This window comes from Labrus mixtus, chromosome 14 (genome assembly GCF_963584025.1).
Source record: "Labrus mixtus chromosome 14, fLabMix1.1, whole genome shotgun sequence".
In the NCBI taxonomy this organism is placed as follows: domain Eukaryota; kingdom Metazoa; phylum Chordata; class Actinopteri; order Labriformes; family Labridae; genus Labrus; species Labrus mixtus.
In genome coordinates, this window is record NC_083625.1 from 9,723,823 (window position 1) to 9,749,766 (window position 25,944).

Sequence of the window (25,944 nt, forward strand, 5' to 3'; positions counted from 1 at the left end):
TGATCTCTGTGAAAGATGATGCCATTGGCCAACACTAATGAAGCAAGTTACCCTCATTTATATTCCTTTTGTGCTTCAGTAATTCTGAGGGTACAAGATAAATGAGTTCATATGTGGAGGAAACAACCCAACATGACTCATTATCATTGCATGTACATTGGTTTCCCTACATGAAAGCACAATAAGCATTTAAATTAAACATAAATTAAAATATTTCCCTCCTGATGTTTTTGTTTTTGTAATATTATAGTCAAATAAAACCATCATGCTATTTGAAGACCGGTTCACGTAAAAGAATATGTAACAGAAATCACTGCATTGTAATAGTTTTGGTGTCTTCAAATTGTCTTGTGCAAACATGTTGCACAGTGAAACAGCAGCAGTCTATTATTCACTAAAGGTCAAGCGCTTCCACTGGGAAATTTTCTTGGGAAATATCACATTGTCTCCTCATAAATAAATTATTTGCCACATAATATTCATCCAGAATGCTGCTGTAGTGAATCCTAAGTGTAAACCATCATTTAGTTAGAGTAAACAGTGGACTGACTCAACAAACAAAGACACCACACACACACACACACACACACACACACACACACACACACACACACACACACACACACACACACACACACACACACACACACACACACAAACACACCTGTAACACTGTGGTTCCAATCATGGAGTTCTCAGCGACCACAGAGGAGTATGAGGTGTTCTGAAACAGCGGCGCGTTATCATTCACATCCAACACGACGATGTCAACATCAACCTCGGACTTGGCCCCCGTCAGTGTGTCTGTAGCCTTCACTGTGAGGCGGTAATACTGCGTGGTCTCGTAGTCTAATGGGTAAATCACATTGATGATTCCTGAGTCGAAGCCGATGTCAAACTGGAGGGAGGGGTCTCCGTCTGAGATGGTGAAGATGATGCTCTGGCCTTCAGGACTGGTGGCGTTGATGCACAGTACAGAGGTGGAGACGGACACATCCTCTCTGACGGTGACTCCATAGAAGGGCTTGTCAAACACAGGCATGGCTTTATTTACTACAGTGACAGGCAGCTCCACCTCGCTGGATAGAGAAGGATAGCCTCCGTCAGTGGCCACAAGGAACACCTTGTACTCTGCGTTAGATAAGTCCGCCTCAAAGGCCCTCTTTAGGGTCAGCGCTCCTGTCACTGGGTTCACCTGCAGGGAATATACAAGCGCTCTTTGGTACTATTCAATTGCGCTAACAACCAACCCTTAAAAATAGGAGCATGTCATTGTAATTCTCACCTGAAAGTTTCTGTGCTGCTCCTTAAGGCTGTAAGTCACTTCACCATTCAGGCCGTAATCTCTGTCAATCGCTGAAGCAGTGAAAATGGCTGATCCCGGCTCTGCCTCCACTTGCACTAAAGCATAGTATGGGAGGTTCACAAACTCTGGAGCATTGTCATTAACGTCTTCCACCTGGAGTAAAAACAGCAAATGTGGGAAAATACAATAGTGTTATTGTAAAGAGTGTAAAAACAGAGGCTCTGCTGGGAAAGTATCAACAACATTCAGTATCAGGATCAGTGAACACTCTTTGTGTACAAATGTTTAAAGTTATACAGAACAATAACTCTATAGTGTGTATCCAACGTCTATTTGACCCCACTGTGCATCTTTCATAATAAAATATTCAAAACTTAAACACCATGTTTATTTGAGCTACACTATTACGAAGAGTCCTACATCAAACATAAAAACAAAGCATCAGAGCAAAACTTCAGCACAGTATCTGGGGAACTTTTGATCTAGACAAGAGTTTAAAGTAGAGATTTGAAAAAAAGACAAGAATGATCATCTTACAAGACTGTAAAAGCAAACTAAATTTAACAGTCTACACAAAAAAGGACCAAACTGTTCATCAGTCTTCATAAACTTTTCCATGCACATTGTATACATCATGCACAAACACTCTTTACACACGGATTTCCTCACCCACCTGAACTTGCACATTCACTCTAGCCACCCTGAGTATCTCATCCTCTCTGCTGACCTCCACCACAAGCTCATAACTACTCTTCTCCTCTCGGTCAAAAGGCACACCAGTGGTGAGCACCACTCCACAGGTCGGCCGGATCGTGAAGCGCCCGCCGGGGTTCAGCAGAGTGTACTTCAGCGGCTCGTTGAGGCGGTGGCCGACTGTATTTACAACAGTTACTAGAGTGACATTTGGCACGTTCTCTTGGATGGAGGCGGAGTAGAAGGGGAAGGTGAAGAGAAGGCCACTGTCAACGGCTTCTCTTACAAGCACAATGACCGACGCCGTGCTGGAGAAACGGCCATCCCAAACCTTAAAACAAACAAAAGCAAAAGGACAAGAGCGTCTTGTTGGGCACTCAGCGAAAAGTGGAAAAGCACTTTTGCAGTTTTATTTAAAAAGATGGCGTTTCGGATGGATGCAGCCTGCTCTCTCATTTTAGTTTTTTCTCAGCAATGGTCGGTGAGAAACAACTTTTTGTTTCAACTTTGTGTATACCTTGTATATGGATGAACAACAATAAAATTTGACTTGACTGAACTTGAAATGCATATGGAAGCTATAGAGGTTGTGACTCAAGTTCTAATGTTTATTTAACAACACTTTGTAATAACTGCGCTTTCTAAAACCCTTGGGGACATAATCCAGAGGGGTTACCCTTAAAGCAACTTTACTTAAACTGGGATTTTCCTTATGTTAGCTGGTATGTTAGCAAAAGACAAATTCGAAGTTGGTATCATACAGGTGGTTATTTGTTGGACTTTTTTTAACCCACTTTTTTCTTCAGGCTCTGTGTGCCTTCCCATAAAAGGGGGTACCAGATGGAACAATGAGGAGCTGCCTTAGGCCAGGCTATTACAAAGAACAGGGATTAATACATTAATAAACCAATGCAGCAACAATCAGCAGTGCTGCTACAAATAAGGCAAAACAAATGTTGTGAAATGAATTTGTTCATGTTCCATGTTACCACAAAAAAAGCTCTCATCCATAGTCTAGAATTGCATCTCCATTTCACATTGTCTCGTAATGTTCTATTTAATGGATTCCCTTTGGAACAGAGTCTCTGAGTGGAGAGTCATCTGTGACACTATACCTATATCAGCAGTATGAAATAAACTTGGCAGGAAACTTAGGAGGCAGTATGAAAAGAGTATCCAAAGTGGTCTCTAGCAGCTGTCCCTTTATCATTCTGTCAGTGTATGGATGACCTACTGTGTGAAATGTTAAGTGTTAATATTACATGAAGCAAATGAGGAAAAAAGGGAAAGAAGACCAGATGGAGGGTCAGATTTCGTGCTTCAACCACTGAATGCATTACAATTTCTGTGAGGTAAAAACTGCAATTTAATACAAAGCTTTTTTTCTGCTGCTGCAACTGTACCGCTTCATTCTGTTGCACCACGAATGTATGGTTCAACATTGCCTAACATATCATAGAAAATCTCTTGAGAGAAATCTGAGGTATTGAAGTATTCTGCATAAGGACAACTAGTGGCGATCCCTTACCTTCACATTGAAGCGGTACCGGTCTTTACTGAGGTTCTCATTAATGACAGTTACTACTCCAGTGTAGCGCTCCACAGAGAAGTACTCCACATTGCTGTCCACCAGAGAATATACCAGCTGGGGCGTGATGGATATGTCCGGGTTCAGGGTGAGGTCGGAAGTCATGTCAGGGTCGAAAGCCTCAACCTTCAGGACCTCCACTCCCACGTAGGTCGGCAGGAGGAGTATTGTCTCGTAGGTATCCTGTAATAACTTTGGAGGCGAGTCATTGATGTTGATCACCTAGGAAAAAGGAAAACACAAAGGGGGAAATGTCTGAAAATGTAACCTAAGAATGAAAATGAGTCAAGATCCTTCAAGAATCCTTCATCAGGCTGTGAATGCTGATTCAAATGTCATCTACTTGCCTTTATAACCACCTCTGCTGGGCTGTCAGCACTCTTTGGAGGCTGACCGCTGTCTCGAACGTGAACTCGGAAGACAAACTCAGAGAAAGTCTCATAGTCCAGACTTGCAATCGTTCTAAAATGTACAAACAATTTGATTAATAAGAAATCCACTCAAGTTATAATTTGATGTATCATTTGAATTAAATATATCAAAAAATTCATAATCTACCTTATCGATCCTGTCCCAGAGTCTACGCTGAAAAAGATACGAGCAGTCTCATCTAATATCTGGAACTCTAGCAAGGCGTTGTGATTGCGATCCCTGTCAGTGGCCTGTATGACAAGAGGGTAACCATCCTCTCCCATGACCACACTGTTCACTGGAGCAGCCTCACTGATTGCTCCCACATACCTGTAAAAGTAAAAAGACAAACAGGACTCTGCTGTAAAAGAGAAAAGCATAAAACACTCTAAAAAAAATAGCATGTTGTCAGCACTCAACACAGCTCAGCAAGCACCACAGAAGCATGAAATTTCTTCTTTTTTTGACAGATACTGATACTTCTTTTTTGACTGCTACTGATACCTGATTTGTTGGAAGATAGGGGGGCAATCATTGACATCCCCCACCTGAATGATAACAGTAGTGCTTGCCTCCTCTCCAGCCATGCTCAGAGCATGCACCACCAGGAGGTAGGAGGATGTTTGCTGCAAAAAAAACCCCACAGAAATCCAATAAGTTAAAGTGTCATTTTATATGCATATGTATAAGCTAATACATATTAAGAGACTAGACCATGTCCAGCCACGACTTAGCAGATGGTTATAATTTACATACAGACCACTTTAAAACACAATCATTTACGAACCTCAAAGTCAAGTGGTTTACGGGTACTGATTACACCAGTGTGATGGTTGATGAAGAAGCTGTGCTCCTCGTTGCCCCTGGTGATATCATAAAAGAGTGCGGAGCGGCTGAGAGCACTAACAGTGGTCACATGTGTTCCTATAGTGCTGTTCTCCATAATCTGTAGATACAAAGATAAAATCATTTTAGGGCACTTTGGTGATAGCTAACAATAGTATAAAGCCACTTCAGCTTGTAGCTTTTCATTATTCCTATCTGGAACCTCTCTTGCATCCTGTCAGTTATTCATGTCTCTCTTTACCTCTGCCTGATACTCCTTCTGAGAGAATTTGGGTTTGGAGAAGTCGGAGAGGATCAAGGATATGCGTGCTGTAGCTGTTGCCATTAACGGAGGAAATCCACTGTCTGTGACACGCACGGTGAGTGTGTAAAAGCCTAGAGAGTTGGTGTCCAAGTCCTTGGCAATGTAGATAAGCCCCGTGGTATTATCAATGCCAAACACACCACCGCTGTTACCTGCAAGAAGCAGAAAGGTTAGAGACATCATTACTGGTAAATACCAATCCCAATTAGCTCTCCTCGGAGAAAGCATTAAAAAGTCATTCACGGTTCAAGGCAGGGTTTATAACAGCAGAAAAACAACATAATTAAAACAGTTGTCTTTATTATCTGATAGAATCCCACCTGCTTCGATACTATAGGTGAGTTTTCCATTAATCCCATTGTCTTTGTCTAAGGCTGTCACTTGCAGTACAGAAGTGTCTATAGGGGAAGACTCATATGCCACAGCGTCATATACAGTGCTGGTGAAGTAGGGGATGTTGTCATTGGAGTCCTCCACCGCTACAAGGATACGAGCCAGGTCACGGTTAAATGGAAACTCTTGATCCTTGACCTGGAGCGAAATTAGAGATGAATATGGATAACATTGAAGGGGGTGATTAATAAAAGAAATCAGATTAAATTAAGAAAGTCAGGCACAGCTGCCAAGAGGAGCAGCACTTGAAAAGGAGCACAGGTACATGCATAATTCTAAACTGTATAATAGAGATAGCCACTGCGACATCACCTATTGATTTGTAGTCTGCCTTTTTCTTAAAGGCAGATGAAAACCCTTTTTTGAAGGGTTGGCAAACTCAAAGTAATCTAAGCCTAACAGTCTGTACCCGTGGATAATTTACGAGATGGCCTATGCATTAGTTATCCATCTTGATTCCCACAGCAGGAGCTTCTGCTGTAATTCTTATGGGTGCTGATTGGAGTTGTCATGAGACTATTAAGCTATGATGGTGTGCATAATGTATTTGCTAACTCGCCCCCATTTCTAGAGAGTAGCAGTTAATTGACATGAAAAGGGGATTATTTAAATAAGTGATACTATATCATCTTTTCACTACAACTAACAGTCTTACCTGCAAGGATATTCCAACAATAATTCCGACTACCATGCGCAAGTCTCCACAAATATATTAATGTATGACAAACACTAAATTAGCAAAAGAAAAAAAGCCAGGTATAACGACCTGCTAGTTAAGCTGGTGCTAATGTGTCAATAAAATAGATATATAATTTTTAATTGCCAGAAAAGCTTAAGAACAGACTTCTTGGATGGCCAATAAATAATAAAGCACAAAGCCACAATATATGTCTAAGATGTGCATAAAAACTTCTCAAAAGGCAGCAACAACTGAAAACCGGGTGCAGAGGTTGGGCATAGTGACTTAAGTAGCTAAGGAGATACCTAGCAGACAGCTACCAGCATCCACCAGTCACTCAAAGCACCCATGGCACCTAATGTAAAACCAAGCGACAACCTCAGGTGTTGAAAAATGAAACCAATGCAGAAGTGCAAAAGTGCAGTTCCTCCAGTGTCCACTTGAGGCTAGTTGCAATAGCCCAGGAGCCCTATTACCAGGCATGTTAGGATGACCATTTTACAGCAGAATTAATTACTTAATGGTACTGGTACAAAAAACTGTTTTGGTCACTCCAACCCATTTCGTTTTCATGCACACTGTAAAATAAGGGGTGTAGCCGAGTGACTGACGGGGTGGCATGTTGTAGCTGCTTGCTAGGAAGCTTAAGGCTCGCCACAAATCCATCTTTTTTCCTGTATCTAGATCAATTGAAAGCTAGGATAAGATAGCATTTCAAATATCATGACTGCCATTGTTCAAAATGCCTCTTCAAAAACCAATGGGTGATGTCACTGAGACTATGTCCATGTTTTATACAGGCTATGTGCATATCCTTGAGGCACAAATTTCCCCCACGGGGGATCAATAAAGTTTATCTTTATCTTTATCTTTAATCTAATTTTAACTGGTCAGTTCTACATATATATGTACTATACATCCATTTTATATACCATGCTTTGAAAGTTCAATTTTAATGTAAAGTTGGGCATTTACAAATAAGCCATACAGAGAATGTTCTTTTGGAGCCAGCCTCAAGCAGCTACTCGAGGAACAGCAGTTTTTGGCACTTATGCATTGGCTTAATTTCTAGGCTTAGGACGTTGCTGCTTGATTTAAGCACTTACTGAAGTACACACAGAAAAGACATTACACTCTCATTTCTCCTTATTCACCATAATAGTGATGATGTGCTGTGTTCTGGCCTCGTAGTCCAGCCTGTCTGCAGTGTAGACGACTCCCGTGCCGGGATTGACCCTGAACAGTCTCATACTAGCTGGGTCCACACTGCCGTAGATGGAGAAGCTCAGACGGGAACGTTCATCCACGTCTGTGGCTCTAACCCGCACAAGCTCCATATCAACCGGTACATCCTCAGAGATGCTGACATCATAGGCTGGCTGGGAAAAGATGGGAGGATTGTCGTTGCTGTCTTGTATTCGAATGAACACCTAGGTGTAACAGAGTGAGAAAGAAGTGGAAAAGTAGGAACAGAGAATAAATGGAGGAAATCATTCATGAAGATAAGAGCCCTTGTGTCGATTTAATAATGCTCTAAACTTTGAAGACAAATCTCAAAGTTCTAGGTTAGCTTTTTGACAGATAATATATAACCCACTAAAAGAGTAAATTTATGGCAGAGCTCCACTTAACTCATGTTGTTAAATCAATAGTAATGGTATGGTTTAAGCTAGAAAGGATATGAGCATTTTTTCTGCATTTATACAAACACTTGCCCTTTATTTGCCAAGGCTAATCCAGTTAACCCACTCTACCATGGATTTCCATTACAAAGCAGACCTAGTATGCCAGCCAAGACAGCAGTGGCACATAAAATGTCAAATACAGAGCAACAAAAAGCAAATTACATACTCAGCAGGAGATAATTTCAGAAAAAGGGAGTGCTGGAAGGTGGAAAGCTGGAAGTAAACAGCTCCCCGAGGAGGAGGTAACAATAATTTAAATGTGGGTATTGAGTGCGTGAGAGGCAGTGCCAGTACATAACAAATCAAAAGTGTGTGTACCTGTGCCGTGGCGAAGTTGGTCCCATCTGTCACCTGTATGGTCATGTTGTAGACGGACTGCACCTCTGCATCCAGAGGCTTGGCTACAACTAGAGTCCCCACCCCGACTTGAAGGTCAAACTGCATGTCAAAGCTCCCTGGGATCACACACACACAAACACGCACACGCACACGCACACACACTTATATATCACAGGGAGTTTCAGTCATTTTGTATTCACTCTGCGTTCTAAACTCAGGTGCTCTAACTTATTACTGTGTAATTGTTTTGGCCAGGTGCCTGCGTCTGGAGCTGGAGGGTCTGTGAAATAAAATGAACTGAAATTCAATGCAATGTAGCACCCAACCTACTTGGCACCCTGAGAGCTGTTAAGAGCCACACAAACATCTGTCTTATCACTCCAAAACACAACCCATCTCGGAGATCAAAAACCCAGCAGCTGGGTGTTTTCCGCTGGCGGTGAATGTACAGTTTAGAAGCTTAATGTTTGATTAGAGTGAGGTAGAGAGGATTGATGCGTGTTAGGTATTCTGTGCCATCCTTCGTCTCATTCCAGCGTCTCTCTCGAGATATCTGGGCGCTTGAGCTCCGCTCAGCATATGAATACTGATTGGGCATTTTTCACAGGACCACTGAGGCGTGTTGAGTCGAAGCACACCACAGGGATTCATTTTTTTTTTTTGTTGCGTTTTTTTTTTTGAAGGAGAGGTTGGTCAATATTACACAACAATCTCACAGAAATCACAATCTGTAGTTTCTGAGGAACAAAATGTTTTTTTCCCTGTCTGTACGAGGTGCCTCTGGAGGGTCTTATCCTGCTTCAGGGTTACTTTTAGTAATATAAGTGGTACTATATTCAGACTTTCGGTAAAAGCAAATCATTTATGACTTATGAATGTGGTAATTACTGCTGAGTTAGATAGCCAATAATTTCATTCTTTAATAATTACCCAGCTAGTTTACCTACTCACCTGTATCAAAACAATAAGCTTAATTGCTATTAGACTGTAACTGACTGTCGTGACTAACAACAGAGGAGCCCTGTGGAATTTTCTTTTGTGGTGCTCCATTATAAATCGCTCCCTGTGTTGATGGTTTCACACATTCTACAAGGCAAAAGATCCCATAGCGATGCAGTGACATGTATGAAAGTCCACACTAAGCTAGAAATACAGTCCAGTAGTTGTATGCCTTTTTCAACCGTTCACATTGCAACTCATAGTCATCAGTTTCCCACAGAATGTGTTACTGTGGCTGATGAGGTTTTGGGTATTTGTACATTGATTTTGTAAGAAAGAAATCCTTACTATAGAAATACAATGGCATAAGGAGGACTATATAAAATACTATATGAGAAGAAAGTAATATTGGTAAACAACTCCATGTCTCCTTTCTCTGCAGAGCATTTAATTGTCAGTAGACAGTTTGAGTGGCAGCCGGAAAACAAGCACTTAAGCGTTAAAGTGAGGGGAGATTGTCCATTTATCAATCTTGGGTGACATCCTTTTGTCTGAAGGTCAAAGCTATACAATAAATCAGAAGCAGGACTTGTGTTGAACTTGAAGATACTCCTCTCTGAGACATAGCTTTCAAAAGAATAGGACGGGTACAGATGTTTACAGATGTTTAGCCAGAGAATAAACAGATGTTTAGCCAGAGAATAAAAACCTACATACTGAAAGGGATCTCATGGATGAGTTTGAGAACAAAACGACACACATTTACAGGCAGCTTTCTGGATTGTATTAAGTGTATTATTTCAATTTTTTTTATTTACCTCAATGCCGCTATCACATCACACTTCAGCAGAAATAACTGTCATAACTTTCTCAGCCTCTAGGAGTGACGGCAACATTTTTAAAGCATTTGGTGTAATCAGAGGAGATTACAGGACGAAGGACCAAGACTAACTTTTTCATGTGGGTCATTGCTCAGAATCAGTCTCTCGAGAGGCGAGAATAGAATTGAAAGACAACCTTTACAAGGGGATTGTAACTGCTCCTTATATGCAGTATCCACATTTGTATGCAGAATCTGTTTATATAGATTACATTAATGCCAATAAGACAAAATGAATTAACTTTAATTGAACTGTATCCCAACAAATGGTGGGTGTAGCATTAGACTCAGTAAGTAATGTTGGGTGTAAAGGGGGCATCACTGCCATAATGTCTCAAGATGTTCAGGTATTTAAATGCAGGTAAGTCTTTGTGAAGTTTTATCTCAACAATACATGCAGATCACCTCCCCATTTACTTTCCAAAGAGGCATTTAAAGGTTGAACAGCCCGGGCAGAAATTATAAACTGTTGTTGTTTGTGAGGAGATGAATCAGAATCCTTTCCCAGCTTTTCAGAACCAATCAATGCATCCTTTGAACAAACACGGACGGCACTAATGCTGAATGCTACTAATCTAAATTTCTCCTACAGTAGGCTTTGGTATTAAAGGACAGAAAATGAAGCAAAATGAGTTTGGACCAGACCTGTGTCCAGTGAGCAGTTCCTTCCACATGCATTCTGGGGGATGTAGAACGTTTCTCTGGCGAGCCGTCCTCCTTGACCGCGCAGAGAGAAAGAGAGGGAGAGGAAGAGACGATTAATATTTAGGGAGCCAAAGATGGTCTTCAAAGGTCTGTATCATCTACAGTATATACAGCACTCTGAAAAGTCGACTACTTGACTTCACATTCATATACATTATTAAGTAATGCAAGTGAACTTTACCTCAGAATACTTCAGCAAAGTGTGGGAAATGTAATTCAATCATGGATGATATTAAAGTCCAGTTCTCAAAGTTTCAGAGAGAGAATAATAATCATGATTTTAATTTGCGTAAAAATTATGTAAAATATTAATGAATTTCTGCTGCAAAATTACTCCACTGATACCAACTGTAAAAGTGGAACAGTGAAAACAAACCACGTTCACAGTGTCTGTATTTGATGAGTGTGGCTGGAAAAGAACAAGAGCATCTTCTTACATTCACATCAAAGTATGGGAATTTGGTCTCTGCAAAGACTTTCGTAATCAGAACTGGTGAGTGGCAATCGATAATGAGTTATTCACTGATTATTCTGTCAAAGGCTTGAATCAGGGGCCAAGGCAGAGCTCAATTTTCTTGAAAAAGGCAGACAGACATAGAACCATTAAGCTCCTGAGAAGATTTATTGCCTCACCAGAGTACAAAAAAAATAAGAAGCAGCAGCAAACTTTTATTTTTTGCCCTTAGTTTTTCAGTTTGCTTTTAAAAATAAACCCTAAAGATCAAAATGTTTTATATAAGGCATGTATGCCTGTATAATAACAACTACACAATGTGTCAAATGCCCTTTGATTGTAACAAAGTCATTTTTGACTGGGAGAAATGCTTACTACAGGCAAGATTGCAAAGAGTGACAGCAGTGTAAGAAATAAGAACACCTAAAATATCTCCAAGTTACAGGAAATCTGCTGAAGTCTTTGAAGAAGTCTGCAATCTGTATCTGGAGATTCAACACTATGCTAACTTTTACATTGCAGGGTGTGAAATACGTTGCTTCCAGGGCTTCATGTGCAACAGATCTGACCCAAAAAGCCAAACAAACATCTCTCAAAAGCAACCCCCATAAAACTGCACCATGAAGATATGAAGTCAGTTAGATTCTAAACACTTTATGCATCCCTCAAGGGACAATTCAAGGTAAGCTGACAAACTGAGCTGTGAAAATAAATAAATTAAACAATAATAATACATCAATAACACATCAAGTAAATATTTGGAGAAGATTTAACAAAAAATTGACAAATGATAAGAGTCACTTGTGCTGCCTTGGAGAACCCAGAGCACTTTAATTTCACAGCCAAACCTTCTCTGTTATATTAATATTGACTGAAATGTACTTACCGATGATGTTGAACCAAAGAGGTGTACTCGACTGGCTGACAGCGACTACTCCCACTGGCTGAGCTACAGCAGCCGTCTCCAGGATAGAGAAGTTGTAGTACCTCTGGGTGAATTGGAGGGGCACGGGCGAGGGGACAGGTTTGCGAATCCACTCTACGTGGAGTTTGACAGTCGACCATAAGGGAGGATCCCCGCTGTCCTCGGCTTTAATCTAAGAGAAGAAAAATACGTATAAATCAAACATCAACAAGTGCTGATAGAAGACTAAGAACAACAGATGGATCTTGTGTTAGCATAAGCAAACAACAGGAAATCTGGCATGTTCTAGCCTCTCTACTTCAGAGTCAAACATTTCTTTAAGGATATATGGATGTGATTTATCCTCATCTACTCTACATCTACACACCCCTACACCCCTACATCCCATCTATACATAATCTTTTTTGCAAACCTCAAAATTGATCTCAGCCATTACAGTTTAATGGTAAGCACTGTCTCTGTCTGACTTTGAATATCTTGCTCTGCTTTTCCCACACCAAATAGGAAAAGCATTAAGCAGAATAAATCTACTTAAATCTTGGGAGGAACCTATATGAGAGGTAATTATAAAGTATGGTGCTGTAAGTGGTGCTCACTGAAGAGCTGAACCTGAGAGCCAGATATATTCTTCCAACCATTATTTGCTTCGAGAACAGCATTACCCCTAAAATAAAGAAAGATGGCTGCAGGGGGGGGGGGGAGAGGATTGGTGTGTTTGTCGTCCCTGTCTGCTGCTTCCACATTTCAAAATGTGAGCTTTTTACCACTTCAGCTGAGCACAGGCGTAGGGATAGACTCCGAAAGCACACAGAAGTGACAAGCTAATCAGTGAATGAGATGCATAAGGAAATTCAAGTGTCTGCAGTGCATATGAAAGAGGGACTGGAGAGGAATGAATACATTGCTTGTATGAAAAAAAGGAAGCTACACAAATGGCAATTTATTCTTGTTTTTTTTTTTTTTTTCGGATTACACCGGGTCTGACAGAGGGGATAAAACGCAAATCATGCATTAGTTATCCAAAATGCACGTGGCAACCTGATGTGCATAAAAAAACAACTTCAGGTCTGCTCTGCCAACCCCTTTGAATTTTTTTGAAGTTTATTGACCATGGAAATAAATTTCTTTTACAAATATTAGGGTTGAGAAACTAACTAATAGAACCAGAGAGGCTTTAAATGAAGTTGAATCAGAAAACAGACATTGTAAAAGCAGTAACCAGGAAGAGGAAATAGAGGAGCACTGTGCCTGTATCCTAAGTAAGAGCATCTTTAGTGAGTAATTCAGGCTATAGATTTATTGTCACGTTCACCTTGTTGCTAATGAGTGCTGTAATCTCCTTAGCAGCATCTCATTGGAAAGCTTTCAATAGCCGAGCTAAATACCAAACAGCACTTAAAGAAAAATCAGGACACTAAAAAAAGCAAATAACCGTTTCTTTTTTTATCTGTTAAATGACACTTACAGTGAGGATATCATAGCTTCCTGCTGTCACCATCTTCTTTGATGACACCATAGCCGTTCTGGGGTCGATACTGAACTTATCATCCTCATTTCCATCAATGATGCTGTAGGTGATGTTACCATTTGCACCGAGGTCCCGGTCATAAGCGAAGACACGATAGACTGGTTCCCCACGCTTGTTGCGGTCTCGTTCGGTCAGGCTGATGCGGTATGTGACCTCAGGGAAGGTGGGTGCGTTGTCGTTCTCATCCTCGATGTGAACTATTACCCACACGGTGGACTGGCGGGTGGTTACTGGGCCGTCTATGACTGTTACCTAAAGTAAACATACAAACCATTAGAGCGAAGAGAAGCCTCATTGTTTTGTTGTTTTGAACATGTTTTTTTTTTTTAATATTTGAGGTCGTATTTGATAGGGATATAAGAACATCACAAAATGTTGGCCCTATGTGTGTGGCTGTGAATGTGGAATGCTGGCCCACGTGGAGTTGCTTTCCCAGGAAATCGCTTTGTATTATTGATCCCCTGGGGGCAGAGGCAGAGGTCTGATCACTGATCAATCAGATCAGATCGGGGTGGACACCCCTGCTGCCAGCCTGACTGCTCACTTGACTATTAATTACAAACAGGCAGCAGAGGCTGGCAGGGGGAGCGGTGTGTGGCATGACTGGACTGGCATTCCTATTGAAAGCTCAGAAGAAGACATGACAGAAAGAAGCAACAACAAAGACCTCTCTGCCCCCAATTTGAAACTCCTTTCAGGTGTTAAGTATGTGATGCTGTTAGATGCCAGCCTCCCTCAACATCTTGTTCTGCTTTTTTTTTGTGCTGCGTTGTCATCCTTATTAAGTATTGGAGCAGAACAAAGCAGCATAAAAAGTAATTGAGTCTTGAAGAGTCAAGTGGCAATACAGAAGCAAAACGGCAGACCACATCACTGAGGGTCAAGTTTGGGTCATTTCATTCCTCCGCGCAGACAAACAGAGTGCTTGTAGTTTCGGGATTCATTTAATAAGTTGTAAGAAAAGTCTGGGGAAGTCGAAGTTTGCTCGCGAATCTGTGATTATCAGGTTCATCTGCATGCAGAGCAGCAGGAGCTAAAGGAATGGAAATTACAGAGCTATCTGTATGCCTGGTGTCTGTGCTTATCAAACACCGGGCAGAGCAACCCCTCTCCTCCCTGTTCCCATCCTGAGTAGAGAAGATAACCAATGATGAACGATTACATTTAGAAAATTCTAAACCTGGGGCCCAAAACTACAGCCATTCATCACAGTTTATGGAGCCTTGAGGGCCTGCCAGGGTTGTCCTCCAGCCTGTCTCTGTTAATAGTGGGCTGTGGCAAGTGGCAGGGCCAGATAAATAATAACACTATGAATCTATAAAAACTGCTCGGGTATTTTCTGTACCTCTAAAAAGTGCTCAGCCTGTTGTTCTCGGTCCAGTTTCCTCGCAGTTGTTGTGATCAGGCCTAAAAATCAGATAAGAGCAGCTTTAGATTAAAAAACACAGCTTTTTGAAAACATGTGAGCTTATAAAACATTGTTAAACACAAAATAATTTTCAAAATTGAACTTCTTTTTCTTTGGAATAAATATTTATGTCCATACATACATCCATACACTCTCAGAAAAAAGATAGCCTGCAGCCTTGGCAGGGACAATAGCATTTGGCACATGTTCATATGGCACTGTATAGTAGAGGGTCACTCAGCTGGCCAGCGTGCCACCAGGACAGGAGGGAAAGAAGCGAACACTATTGATAATAGCGATCATTGAACCGGTTTATACAGATGATGGTTCCATGTTTTGACAAACGGGAGCGGGCTGCTCTAGAGATCACCGGCGACGACAGCTCTATTTCTCCCCCCGACACTTCCTGTTCCCTCTTTTCATTTCAGTGTTTTCTTATTTTGTCACTTGCTCTCCAGCTCACTGTCATTTTGCAACGACAAAGACGCCCCACAGGCACACACGCACAAACACACTCAAACAATCACAGGCACAGTTTTTGTCATCAATCAATAATTGGTTTGGACAGTAAAAAACTTTTGTGAGTTAGACAAATCTTAAGTTCCCCAGACGTTATTCTAGCTAGCAGGAAAACAAGAAACTAGACCACACAATACTCCACACCCAGATTCAGCCAGATACTAGACACTTTCACAATATTCAGTCGACTTTTGTTTTCTCCAAAGAAATGAATGATAATGATCACAATCTGTTCATACCATTCAACATAGTATGCTCCTCACTTCGTTACCTGTTCCTAAACATCAGCTGGTGTCACTGAAAATATTTTTAGTCGTTTTATTTTGGAAGATTATTTGACTTTTTTAGCAGGGTTGTTTAATTACTATTATTTAAACAAAATGTATTACACAGCTGCGAGCTGGGACAACAGCATTTCATTTTTTTCAAGTATGAAGATATAGCAGGAAAAATACAAGTAAACATAATCTTGAATATTTAAAGAGAGTATCCAAACACACACAAAAAGCACACGTGTCACAGCCCATCTGTCTTACTCACAGCTACTAAATATGAGAAAATTTCCCTAAAAAGCACTGGATTCCTATGATTACATTTTAGAAAATAAGAACACCTGTATCTGCTGAGGCATTCCTATTTTCATTTACTTTACAGTTCATTACGCAGTTGGACAGAGTAACTATAGGCTGTGTAAATAAGACATCTATTCACACATGGGTCAATGCACAAATAACCACACACATACATATGTATTCAGATATTACCTCTGTGTGGGTTGTTTCGACAGAGTGATTGATTGAGTTGTGATGATGTGTTTGTTTCAGTGCAATGAAGCGTCTCGGTAAGGTGGGATTATTTTGGGCGCCTAAAATATTCATGCTCAAGGATAGACTAAAACCACGGTGCACAAACACACTTGTGCGCTCTCACGCTCGTGCTTGCACATATAACAGTGTCACCTTGAGCTTGCTACGCTGGCTAACTTCAATTAAGCAAATTAGGAGTGAATGTAGAGCAGCGGTCACAAGCTGCAGGAGAGAGACTGGAGGGGTTAGTGGAAGGGGGGGGGGCTTGTTCAGCAGAACAGAGTGTGAGTAACAACTCTGATGATAATCAATGATCTACACCACACAGCAAATCTATGGTTGAACAATCCTGTTTTAATTGGACACTAGAAAATGTACAAAATCTCCACCCACATCTTCACATATTCACACAAGTGTATTATTGGCCATATTATATATATTTTTTTTTTCTTCTAATAAAACAAAGCAAAGAACATCAATGTAGAACTTGAATCTTTGTTGTGTAAAGGGGAGAACTGTGCGATATTTGCTAACTTTGGAATAATATTACAATCTTCAGATTTTGAAACATCATACACTTTCTCATAGTTAATTAGAACATTGACTCAAACTTATACAATGGATTTTTTTATATGTTGGCAAACAAAACCAATACCATCTAATTGTGGTCTATATAAAAGGTCACAGAGAGCCTCTATTATTCCATGACATAGCCAAGCAATCATGTGAGAAACACTCAATGCAACACCCTGTGTCAACACTTCTCTCTTCTTGTTTCGCCCCAAAAGGAAAGAAGGCTTCACTCGCACACCCTGAGATAAACAGACAACATTGTAAGCTGTCACAGCACATTAACACACTTTGCGCTCATTCAAAGTTCTGCTCAAAAACAGTTTGGGAATTGTTGCAGAACCTCAAAACCCATCAAACTGACACTTCAAGAGAGAACCTGAAAAATGTATAACTTTCAACCACCCAAGAACCAAGTTTTGACAAACAATCTGAAACTTGAAGGTTGAGATTTGCCTGCGGCGCAGATCTTAGTGTGGATGACAGCTGCTTTATGAAAGCAAATCAATGGCTGGGGTTTGTTTATTCATCTATCCAATGAAGTCAGTCTAGCGCTTGGAAAGTTTTTGACTTGGTAAACAGTATGAGGAGTGATTCAGAGTGAATGCACCTCTCACTCACGCACGTCTCATCATTACCAAAAGTAATAGGCTTGCACTGTCAGTCCCATTTCTCTAGACTAGTGTAATGACACTCACAGTTTATAGCTGTTTTTTTTGTATTTCCAGAACATTTTCTGAGTAGTTTAGAAAGCCATACCAGTATCATAAAAGGCTATGATAATTCCTAAAATGCTGTTTAAGGATTTCTTTTGTAAAATGTACCATGATTTATAAGCCCAAACAAAATGTGACTTGTTTCTAATTCATAATAGTAGATTACACGGCATTAACAAACGCCTACTCTGCTGTTTAAAAGTGGCAAACAGGAACAGTGTGCAGCTAGCTAGTAAAACTCTGGTTGAAGCTAGCAACAAAACAATAGTCAGTGTTTTGGTACGTATGATGATACAAAAGCACAAAAATAGTCTTGTGTTACCAAAAAAGTCTCTAAAAATATCAGGAGCTTAGCACGCTAAGTTGCGGCTAATGTTAGCCAAGCTAGTTTCTCTGTGCTTAGCTTGTTTTCAGGTTAGGATTCAGTGTAATTAGCTAGTTGTAGACAGAAAATGATGACAACCATGGCCTCTAGCTTGACATCTTCAAATAATCATAATAATTAAATTTTATTATTGCAATAGTGTCGAAGCATTAATCAGTAGTGATAAATACTAGGAATCAGAATGTAATAACAACCTGTCAAGTTACTTGAGGTAGTAGGTAATGTTTTTCTTTTTATTCCTTTATTTTAGTATTTTGTAATTTCCTGTTTTACTTTGTACTCACTCTTGTCTCTGTCTTTCACATCCTGATCCCTCTGTTTTCCCGCCTTGTGCTCCCCCGCCCTGATTGTGCTCACCTGTGTCTCGTTACCCCCTGATTGGTTGTGTATTTAATCCTAGTGTGTCCCACTCTTGTTGCCAATTTGTTGTGTGTTCCCTTGTGTCGCCTTGTTCCAGCTTTCATTACTCCTTACGTGACCATTGCCTGACTTCTCGTTTTTGCCTTTAGCCTGCCCCTTTTGGGGGTTTTGCACCACTAACCTTTGTTAGCCACTGACCTTTTTATTAAAACTCTGCCTTCTAATGAACTCGGCCTCGTGTGAGTCTGCAAATTTTGGGTCCGTGTTTCTATCTGGTTCTGTTAGAATGAGAGTCAGAATTTGTATCTGGAGAAATGGTATTTGAACATCTGTAATGTTCATATGTTATTCATTAAAGGCTTTGATATGCTGATAGAAGTAGACCTGATGTCTGAGAGAAAAGCTTGCAAAATACTTTCAAAACCTTTTCAGTATTGCCCTGAAAGCACATTGATCACAGTTTGAACACGGCAGTTATCAATATGAGTCTCCTTGTATAGAATTAATAAGTAACACATGACAAAAAGCTGTGGCTGTTTGACAGAGACAGACAGCAGGGCTCAGATGGCTTAAAAGACTCCCCTGTGGCACATGAAAGTAAACACACACACACACATACATAAAGACGCACTCTTTGACACACTAAATCAAATGATTTTATGCAGCTGTTGTGTCTTTTTCCTGGCTCACATAGTCGGCTAACACATGTGCACTTAGGAGTCATTTGAGCTTCATACAATATGAGGTGGATCATCTTCATCGGCTCCTTGCAACACAGCTTCCCTCTCTAACACACTGCTGTAACCAATTGATTAAAATGACACTTAACTCCTTACCTCCCTCACACACAACCACACATCCAGTAGTTGCATGAACAAGCACTAACAGTGCACTAACAGTGCTTGTTATGAACAGTGTGTTATTATTTATTTATAGTTTTTACATCACGCATTAACTCAGGCACAGTGAGAGGTTATAACTTAAAATATATCTGTGTCATTTTATTCTCAAGGTTTTTAAAGATTAGAACAAAGTCAGAGTAAGTGTGTGTTGTGTCAAGTTCATTAGTGAGTGAGTGAGGATCAGTAAATCTCCTCTAGGATCAATATTAGCCTTTTCAATTTGCTTCCTCTCATATATGATCTATATTAACAGTATATGTATGATTTCTAAAAGACTAATGATGGAGGACTTAAAGAGAATGCCCACCACATAGTGAACATGCAGAAACACACCATTAGGGGATACTGCCGTAAGATTAAAAAACTGAAATGCTGAATGTTGCATTTAGTACATAAGTTTTTGATGACTACCTTGACGTTTCTTTCAATCAGAATTCACATCCTTTGTTGTTTACTTAAACACTCATAACTTAATCTAGGGCAGAGAAGGAAACGACTACACAACTTTTTTTTTTCTCTGCATTTAAATAAAACATTTCACCTCTTCAATAATTCTTTAATGGAGGCTTCAAGGAAAGCTTGTGCTGAGAATACACAGGGACCTCCCTAGACTTCAATCTCAGCTGCAAAAAAAACAGACACGCATCTGAATTGATTCAGCCTTTTTTAAAAGTGTTAACATGTTGTGCACATATATGGCAAGTCTGTTAGACTTCAAAGATTGTGTCAATCAAATCAGGATTACTCAAAAATAAGAGAGGCTTTTCCATGACAAGTACAGGATCAAGACAGGCACTGACTGAAACTTGGCTTTCAAACAGATTAGAGAGGTGTTAAAACATCAAGTTGTGAGATGATATTCAGTTCATATGCTGAAGTTGTAAATCCTCTCTTTTTTTTAGGCTTTTGTGAGCTCTTAGGTATTTCATGTGGGGATGTAAAAACAGAAATTGTATAAAATTCACAGATAAGTGTAAAAGGTTAGTGGTTCTAGAAACACTTTACGGATGTATAAATAAAATATGCACACAAATCATCTTAACTGTAAGGTTACACAACAATTATATAACCTAGAACTATTTTTGAATGTCTTAGTAACTGACTAATATCAGGGAAGCCGTGTGTATGATTTCAATTGAAAGCTCCAACTCTGTGTCTAAAACAATTAAGGAGAAATCCACCTATAATAAAATCTGTTCTTAGGTTAAGAAAAAAGTAGCATAAAGCAAAAATCAAACAATTTCCTCAAATGATGTCACTTTGAACTTCAGACGACAAGTTTGCAAGAACTGAGCTAACCAGTCCTCTGTAGCCCGCTACACATCTCTGAAGCTCCCAAAGTCAAACTGTCAGTGGTTGCATTGTGGGTAATGTAGGCACAAGACTTTGACAAGGACGAGGAATATCAATCATAAAAAGAAGACGTTTGGATCTGCTGCAGCTCCTTGTCCATGTTAAAGAAGTGCAATGCTCAATCAATCAATCAGCAGATTAGGCCACATTCACGGAAACACATTAAGGTAAAATAGGTCAGGATCAGAAAAAGATGCAAATTGTATCTTTTGTGCAAGGATTTTCTCACATTCACAGGCTTTAATTTTTCATGCAGTATTTTCCTACAGACTCAAAAAGGTAAAATACAGCCACAGGCTTTGTGTAAATCTTTTCACAAGGTAAGACTCTTTCACTTTCTTGATCCAGTTGGGCTCATGGTGAACCCATAAGGTAGTTGGCAACATGTTTTGAATAAAAATCAAATTGCAGGTCTTAGGAGATTCTCCTGAAACAGTTTGCCACATTTACCCACACGTGGGCTTAATAAAAGACGTACTTCATTCATTTTCTCAAGTGCATTGAGGTGCTTTGACCCATAAAAAACACTGGAAGCAATATTATGTGAAGAGTGTGTGTGGGGGGGGGGGATGTGTTGGTCTTTTTAATTCGTCGTGTGGGAACTTAAGCCTTCTTTTGAATGAATGCAGACTTAGTGGTGTGAGAAAAGTACATTTCAGCATATCGTAAACAAATTAGCAGAAACATAATCATTAATATTTTCAAGAATACACAACTTATAGCATTAATATTCAATGTCTAACCTCAGAGAAAACAACCAAGATAGTTCAGCTTTTTCAAATGGTGTGTCTGTCTGCGAGTCGAACCTGTTTTGGGGTTGATAGAGAAGAAATTCTGCGGGTTGCCAGCACTGATGCGATAACTCAGCCGGCTGGGCGTGGCGGTGAGGTCAGGGTCCTGCGCCTGGATACGGATGACTGACACATCCTTCGGAGAGTTCTCCATGACGACTGGGTGGTAGATTGGATCCGAGGTGAGAGGAGCATTGTCGTTTACGTCTTCTACCTGGGAAAGAAAAAGAAGAAAAGATGAGGAACAGGGAGAGACACAGGAGAGAGAGAGAGAGGGAAACAAGTATTGGGCAAAAGAGAGGAATAAAAATAGTTTTTTGTTTTTAGCTTAACTATCTTCTGAGTTTGATCTGAGCTGGCAATTGGCAAGTTGATAAAACCTAACCCTATAAATCTGCCTGCACTTTAATATCTTATTGTTGTAGGGAAACTCTATCTACAGATTTTAATCTTTTTTAATCAACGCCTCATGAAATGCAGCACACACATGATCTGGGTTATAAATCACCAAATGTGTTCACCAGTAATGTCATAGATGTCACATAAAATGTACTGCAGATTAATTTCTCTTCTTACAGCATAGATTTTGAATATTTATAGCAAACAGCGCGTTGATTGAGTGTTTGCTGGGAGGCACACAGAGCCAGGATGGTTCAGCCGCATGAGGAGCACCTGTGCCTGATTAATCTCCCTATTTTTGTCTGTGATGAAGAGGCTGAGAGTAAAGCACCCGATCACATCCCCACACCTGGATATCCTAAAGCCAGAAAAGGCTGTTTGTTTTTTATATACACCACTGAACTCTCCCCCAAAGGGCAAGCAGGGCTGTAGCAGTGATGTGTGCACTCCACTGTTTAGACAGTGGATTAGTTACTGCCAAACACAACAGAAACTGAAGCAGAGAATTCCCTCCAGTGCGTATCACTTGCTTACAGACAGTCAGCATTGCTATGATTATCCACTGCACAGAGCAACATTATTATTTCAGAAAATTACACAGTGATAGCTTACCATCATACTGTTATTTTGTAAAGCATGAAAACAGGCCTGCAGTTAAATCTTTGCAAAAATGTATCAGTGTTTAAATGATGGATACGGACAAAGACGCTAATATGTTTCATAAAATTTTCATAAGATTTTTAAGAAGTCAAAATATGCCAGAAGTGTTTTTTTTATTAATTAAATAGCACAACAACAATCTCTCTCCCCCCCACCACCCCCAAGTTTGAAAAGATGTTTGGAAAATATCAAAACAATATCACTTAAAACAAAAAAATCTGTAGTTTATCTAATTTGTGCAGAATTAATATGCATTAAAGTTTCTCTGCTTGTCTTTCAGTTAATAACAAATTGATGAAATTCCCGCTATACGGCCTCTTGTGCATGCTTTGTTTATTTTAAGTATCAGCACAATAAGGATGCCAAAAATACTTAATTCTAGACTGCAGTAACATGTTTGCAAATGTAGGAGGGTAATAGTGTCAGATAGACATAAAAAGCTATTTTGTTTACATCAACCTTTCATAAAATGTCACAACTCCTGAATAGAAGATTATATGTGTGCAAATATGCAAATAACCTAACAACAGGGGTGTGTGTAGGCTAACTCCACCACTTCCCCAACATTAGACTATCTTACACCAGCCGTGCTTGAAGCATTTAATCTTAATGCTTGTTTCTCAGTGCAAAAATCCAAACATATTACTCTATTTAAGGCCTTTTGTGCATGATAAACATGTCCCTGAGTATTTCCAGCTGAATGTGGGTACCTGTATGAAGACTTCAACAGAAGCTGACAAGGGTGTGACCCCTCTGTCTGTGGCATAAACTGTAAGCCAATAGGAGTCTTTGGTCTCACAGTCCAGGATACCAGCAGTGTAAATCACCCCTGTTGAAACAGAGGACAAAGATTAATGCAGTTGTTACCACGGCTTGATAATACATATATTAGGCGTGTGTGTGTGTGTGTGTGTGTGTGTGTGTGTGTGTGTGTGTGTGTATGTAAGTGTCATCAGCTGAATACATCCCTAAAAGATCTCACAAGGCAAGTCTTTGAATACTAAGTTTCCAGAGGCAAAGACACAAATTTGGAGTAAACTTCGTGTCCTGGCTTCAGTGACATTCACAGGCATTACTGGCCCCCGCTGTAGTCACCTTCAATGTTTCAGCTTCTCAACAGCTAATCACAGCTGACCAAACTGCTCCCGCTGCAATTCGGTTAGTGCTAAACGTACCCAAACTGCCCTGCACCGATAAAGGCGCAGACACAGACAGTCAGACACTCACACACATTGACTGGCGGGTATTTAGTGGCCCTAAGGAAGATGAGTAGCTGACAGCTTTGGTGACCTCTTGAGGGACAAAGAGAACACTTACAATGGATGACACAAGGGTAGCTTTTTATTTTTTACAAATCTGCCAAGCAGGACCGGAATAATGGCAGAAAAAAATTACCCATGCTGGACAATTCTCTAGGTTTTTTTTTATAGTTCATTATGTTATTTCTAAGCTAATGAGCACTACAACACAATGGTGCAAGGTAATGAGTGCCTTTCTTTTAAACAATAAGTAACCTTATTAAGGATGGCACCTTTCACAGAGCGCCGTCTCAAAGTGCTACACAGATAGTAAAAAATGAGTAGTATAAGTAGTAGTGGTAGTATAAGTAGCAAAAGTAGTAGAGCATTTAATACATACGGTATATACCAATGAATATCATCAGCATAGGAGTGATAAGTGATACCTTTGGATTTGCTTATAACAAAACGCAAGCATACAGAGGCAAAATAATATAGGACTCAGCCCAGATCCCTGAGGCACACCAAAGAAAGGAGTAGAAGTCTCAGACATGAATGGACAAAATGATCTGAGAGATAGAAGGAGAACCAGCCCAAGCATCATCAGGGTCAAAATGAAACTGTACTGTATACTTAATTGCATTATCGCCATTAGAAGCTAAAAATGACACAAGTCAGCTAGGAAATATTGACCAAACTTGTCAATAGGGCAAAGGAAGCTGTAGATGCATGTGTTTATAGTGCACAAAAAACTCAAAAAAACAGCAGCATGAGTCAGTCACTTTGACAAACTGCAAGGAAATAAGTATGAAGTACCACATACCACCAATGCCTGCAAGCAAATAACCCCAAAAACATGCCAGAGCTGTGACTTCCTGGACATGTGAGCAGGTACGTATGTACAGTATTTGCATTGGTTCATTTTTCTTTGCCTAGAACTTCACACTGCTTTGATGCTTTTTATAGTTAAAGACTGGTTGATGTCTCTAAGCGTATGTTCATCCTCCACCATCTGGACTTTGTCCCTTTAAAGAGACAGACAATGTGTTCATATTGACATTAGAATTAGTCCTAGAAGTAGATGTAGTGGCAGCACATTTAGTATTTGGCAGTGTTTAATGGCTTGATGTCGAGCCTGAATCAAATTAAAATAACCTTATATGTGTTTTATTTTCTGACATGACCACATTGTAGCCATGACGACATTACTGTAGTATGACAAATAACAGAGTAGTAAGGTAAGTAACATCACTCTATACTCCAAATACGCCTCAAGATAGATAGACAGATACAACTGAATCTAAAACTACTTATTTTACCTCTGGCCATGCAGTGAAAATAGAGGACTGAACCGAGGGTTCCTTTAATTTGACCAAAATAAATGCCACTGATGTTTGTGACTCCAGGGAGGCAAAGAGAGCTTGGACGGTGCAGCCCAGACTCCAAACCCTTGGGATAAACATTCTTAATGCCACTCTCTCTTGTTTCCCTGCCCTTGGCCCCCCATTAAATTGTTTTTGGAGGATATCATCTAAACAATCATAAAAACATATTGTCTAGTGAACAAGTCTGGCCAGAGATCTTTATCATAATGTCAGTGATTCTTTCCGAGTAGATTGTTAAAATTATTTATTAAAGGCAAAAAAAAAGGTTCATCAGTGCATTTTTTGTAAGTATGCAGATAAATTAAATGAGTTTGCTGTAATGCATTAGATGCCTGCTGTTGGCCCTCCACTCAGCCTAACACCCCACATGCAGAGGTTACAGTCAACTAGAATACAAATCAGTGACTAGAAGTGTGACTGCGTGGCCTTTTTTTTAATGCACTCCAGTCAATCTCGTTGCCGCTTCTTCAGCCGCCTGGTAAAGGTGTTACCTTATCACCAGGAAGTGTGTGTACATGTCAGATTATGACTAAGCATCTGCCCAGGGCATGCACAATGCATAGTAAAAGTGTTTGCTGAAACACATCCCTGCTCTGTCGTCCTTGGCCATGTCCTTTTCAAACCACATCTCATCTCTGTCAGAGAGCTCGACAGAGAGAGACGAGGAAAACAGAGCTGGCTGTTTCAAAAGCTCTTTGAACTTTAAGACCGACAGGCACTATTCAGTGGATTCAATATAAATCTATCTTGACAGCATCCATTCTCACCATAAATAAC

The 25,944-nt window shown here is 40.1% G+C and overlaps 1 protein-coding gene across 1 annotated transcript in view; it reads right to left on the reverse strand.

The window, feature by feature from the left end:
- Nucleotides 1-25,944, reverse strand: part of LOC132987942 (protocadherin Fat 3) — a 68,065-nt gene that overhangs the window by 34,498 nt on the left and 7,623 nt on the right. Inside the window, exons 4-21 of the mRNA XM_061054949.1 lie at nucleotides 23,255-23,373; nucleotides 21,501-21,699; nucleotides 15,021-15,082; nucleotides 13,613-13,927; nucleotides 12,109-12,319; nucleotides 10,709-10,780; nucleotides 8,224-8,360; nucleotides 7,375-7,650; nucleotides 5,469-5,679; nucleotides 5,086-5,300; nucleotides 4,786-4,944; nucleotides 4,503-4,624; nucleotides 4,146-4,328; nucleotides 3,935-4,049; nucleotides 3,528-3,809; nucleotides 1,980-2,330; nucleotides 1,286-1,459; nucleotides 665-1,195 (exon numbers count right to left, since the gene is read on the reverse strand). Coding sequence (XP_060910932.1) covers nucleotides 665-1,195; nucleotides 1,286-1,459; nucleotides 1,980-2,330; nucleotides 3,528-3,809; nucleotides 3,935-4,049; nucleotides 4,146-4,328; nucleotides 4,503-4,624; nucleotides 4,786-4,944; nucleotides 5,086-5,300; nucleotides 5,469-5,679; nucleotides 7,375-7,650; nucleotides 8,224-8,360; nucleotides 10,709-10,780; nucleotides 12,109-12,319; nucleotides 13,613-13,927; nucleotides 15,021-15,082; nucleotides 21,501-21,699; nucleotides 23,255-23,373 — 3,734 coding nt within the window. The remainder of the gene's footprint in view (nucleotides 1-664; nucleotides 1,196-1,285; nucleotides 1,460-1,979; nucleotides 2,331-3,527; nucleotides 3,810-3,934; nucleotides 4,050-4,145; nucleotides 4,329-4,502; nucleotides 4,625-4,785; nucleotides 4,945-5,085; nucleotides 5,301-5,468; nucleotides 5,680-7,374; nucleotides 7,651-8,223; nucleotides 8,361-10,708; nucleotides 10,781-12,108; nucleotides 12,320-13,612; nucleotides 13,928-15,020; nucleotides 15,083-21,500; nucleotides 21,700-23,254; nucleotides 23,374-25,944) is intronic.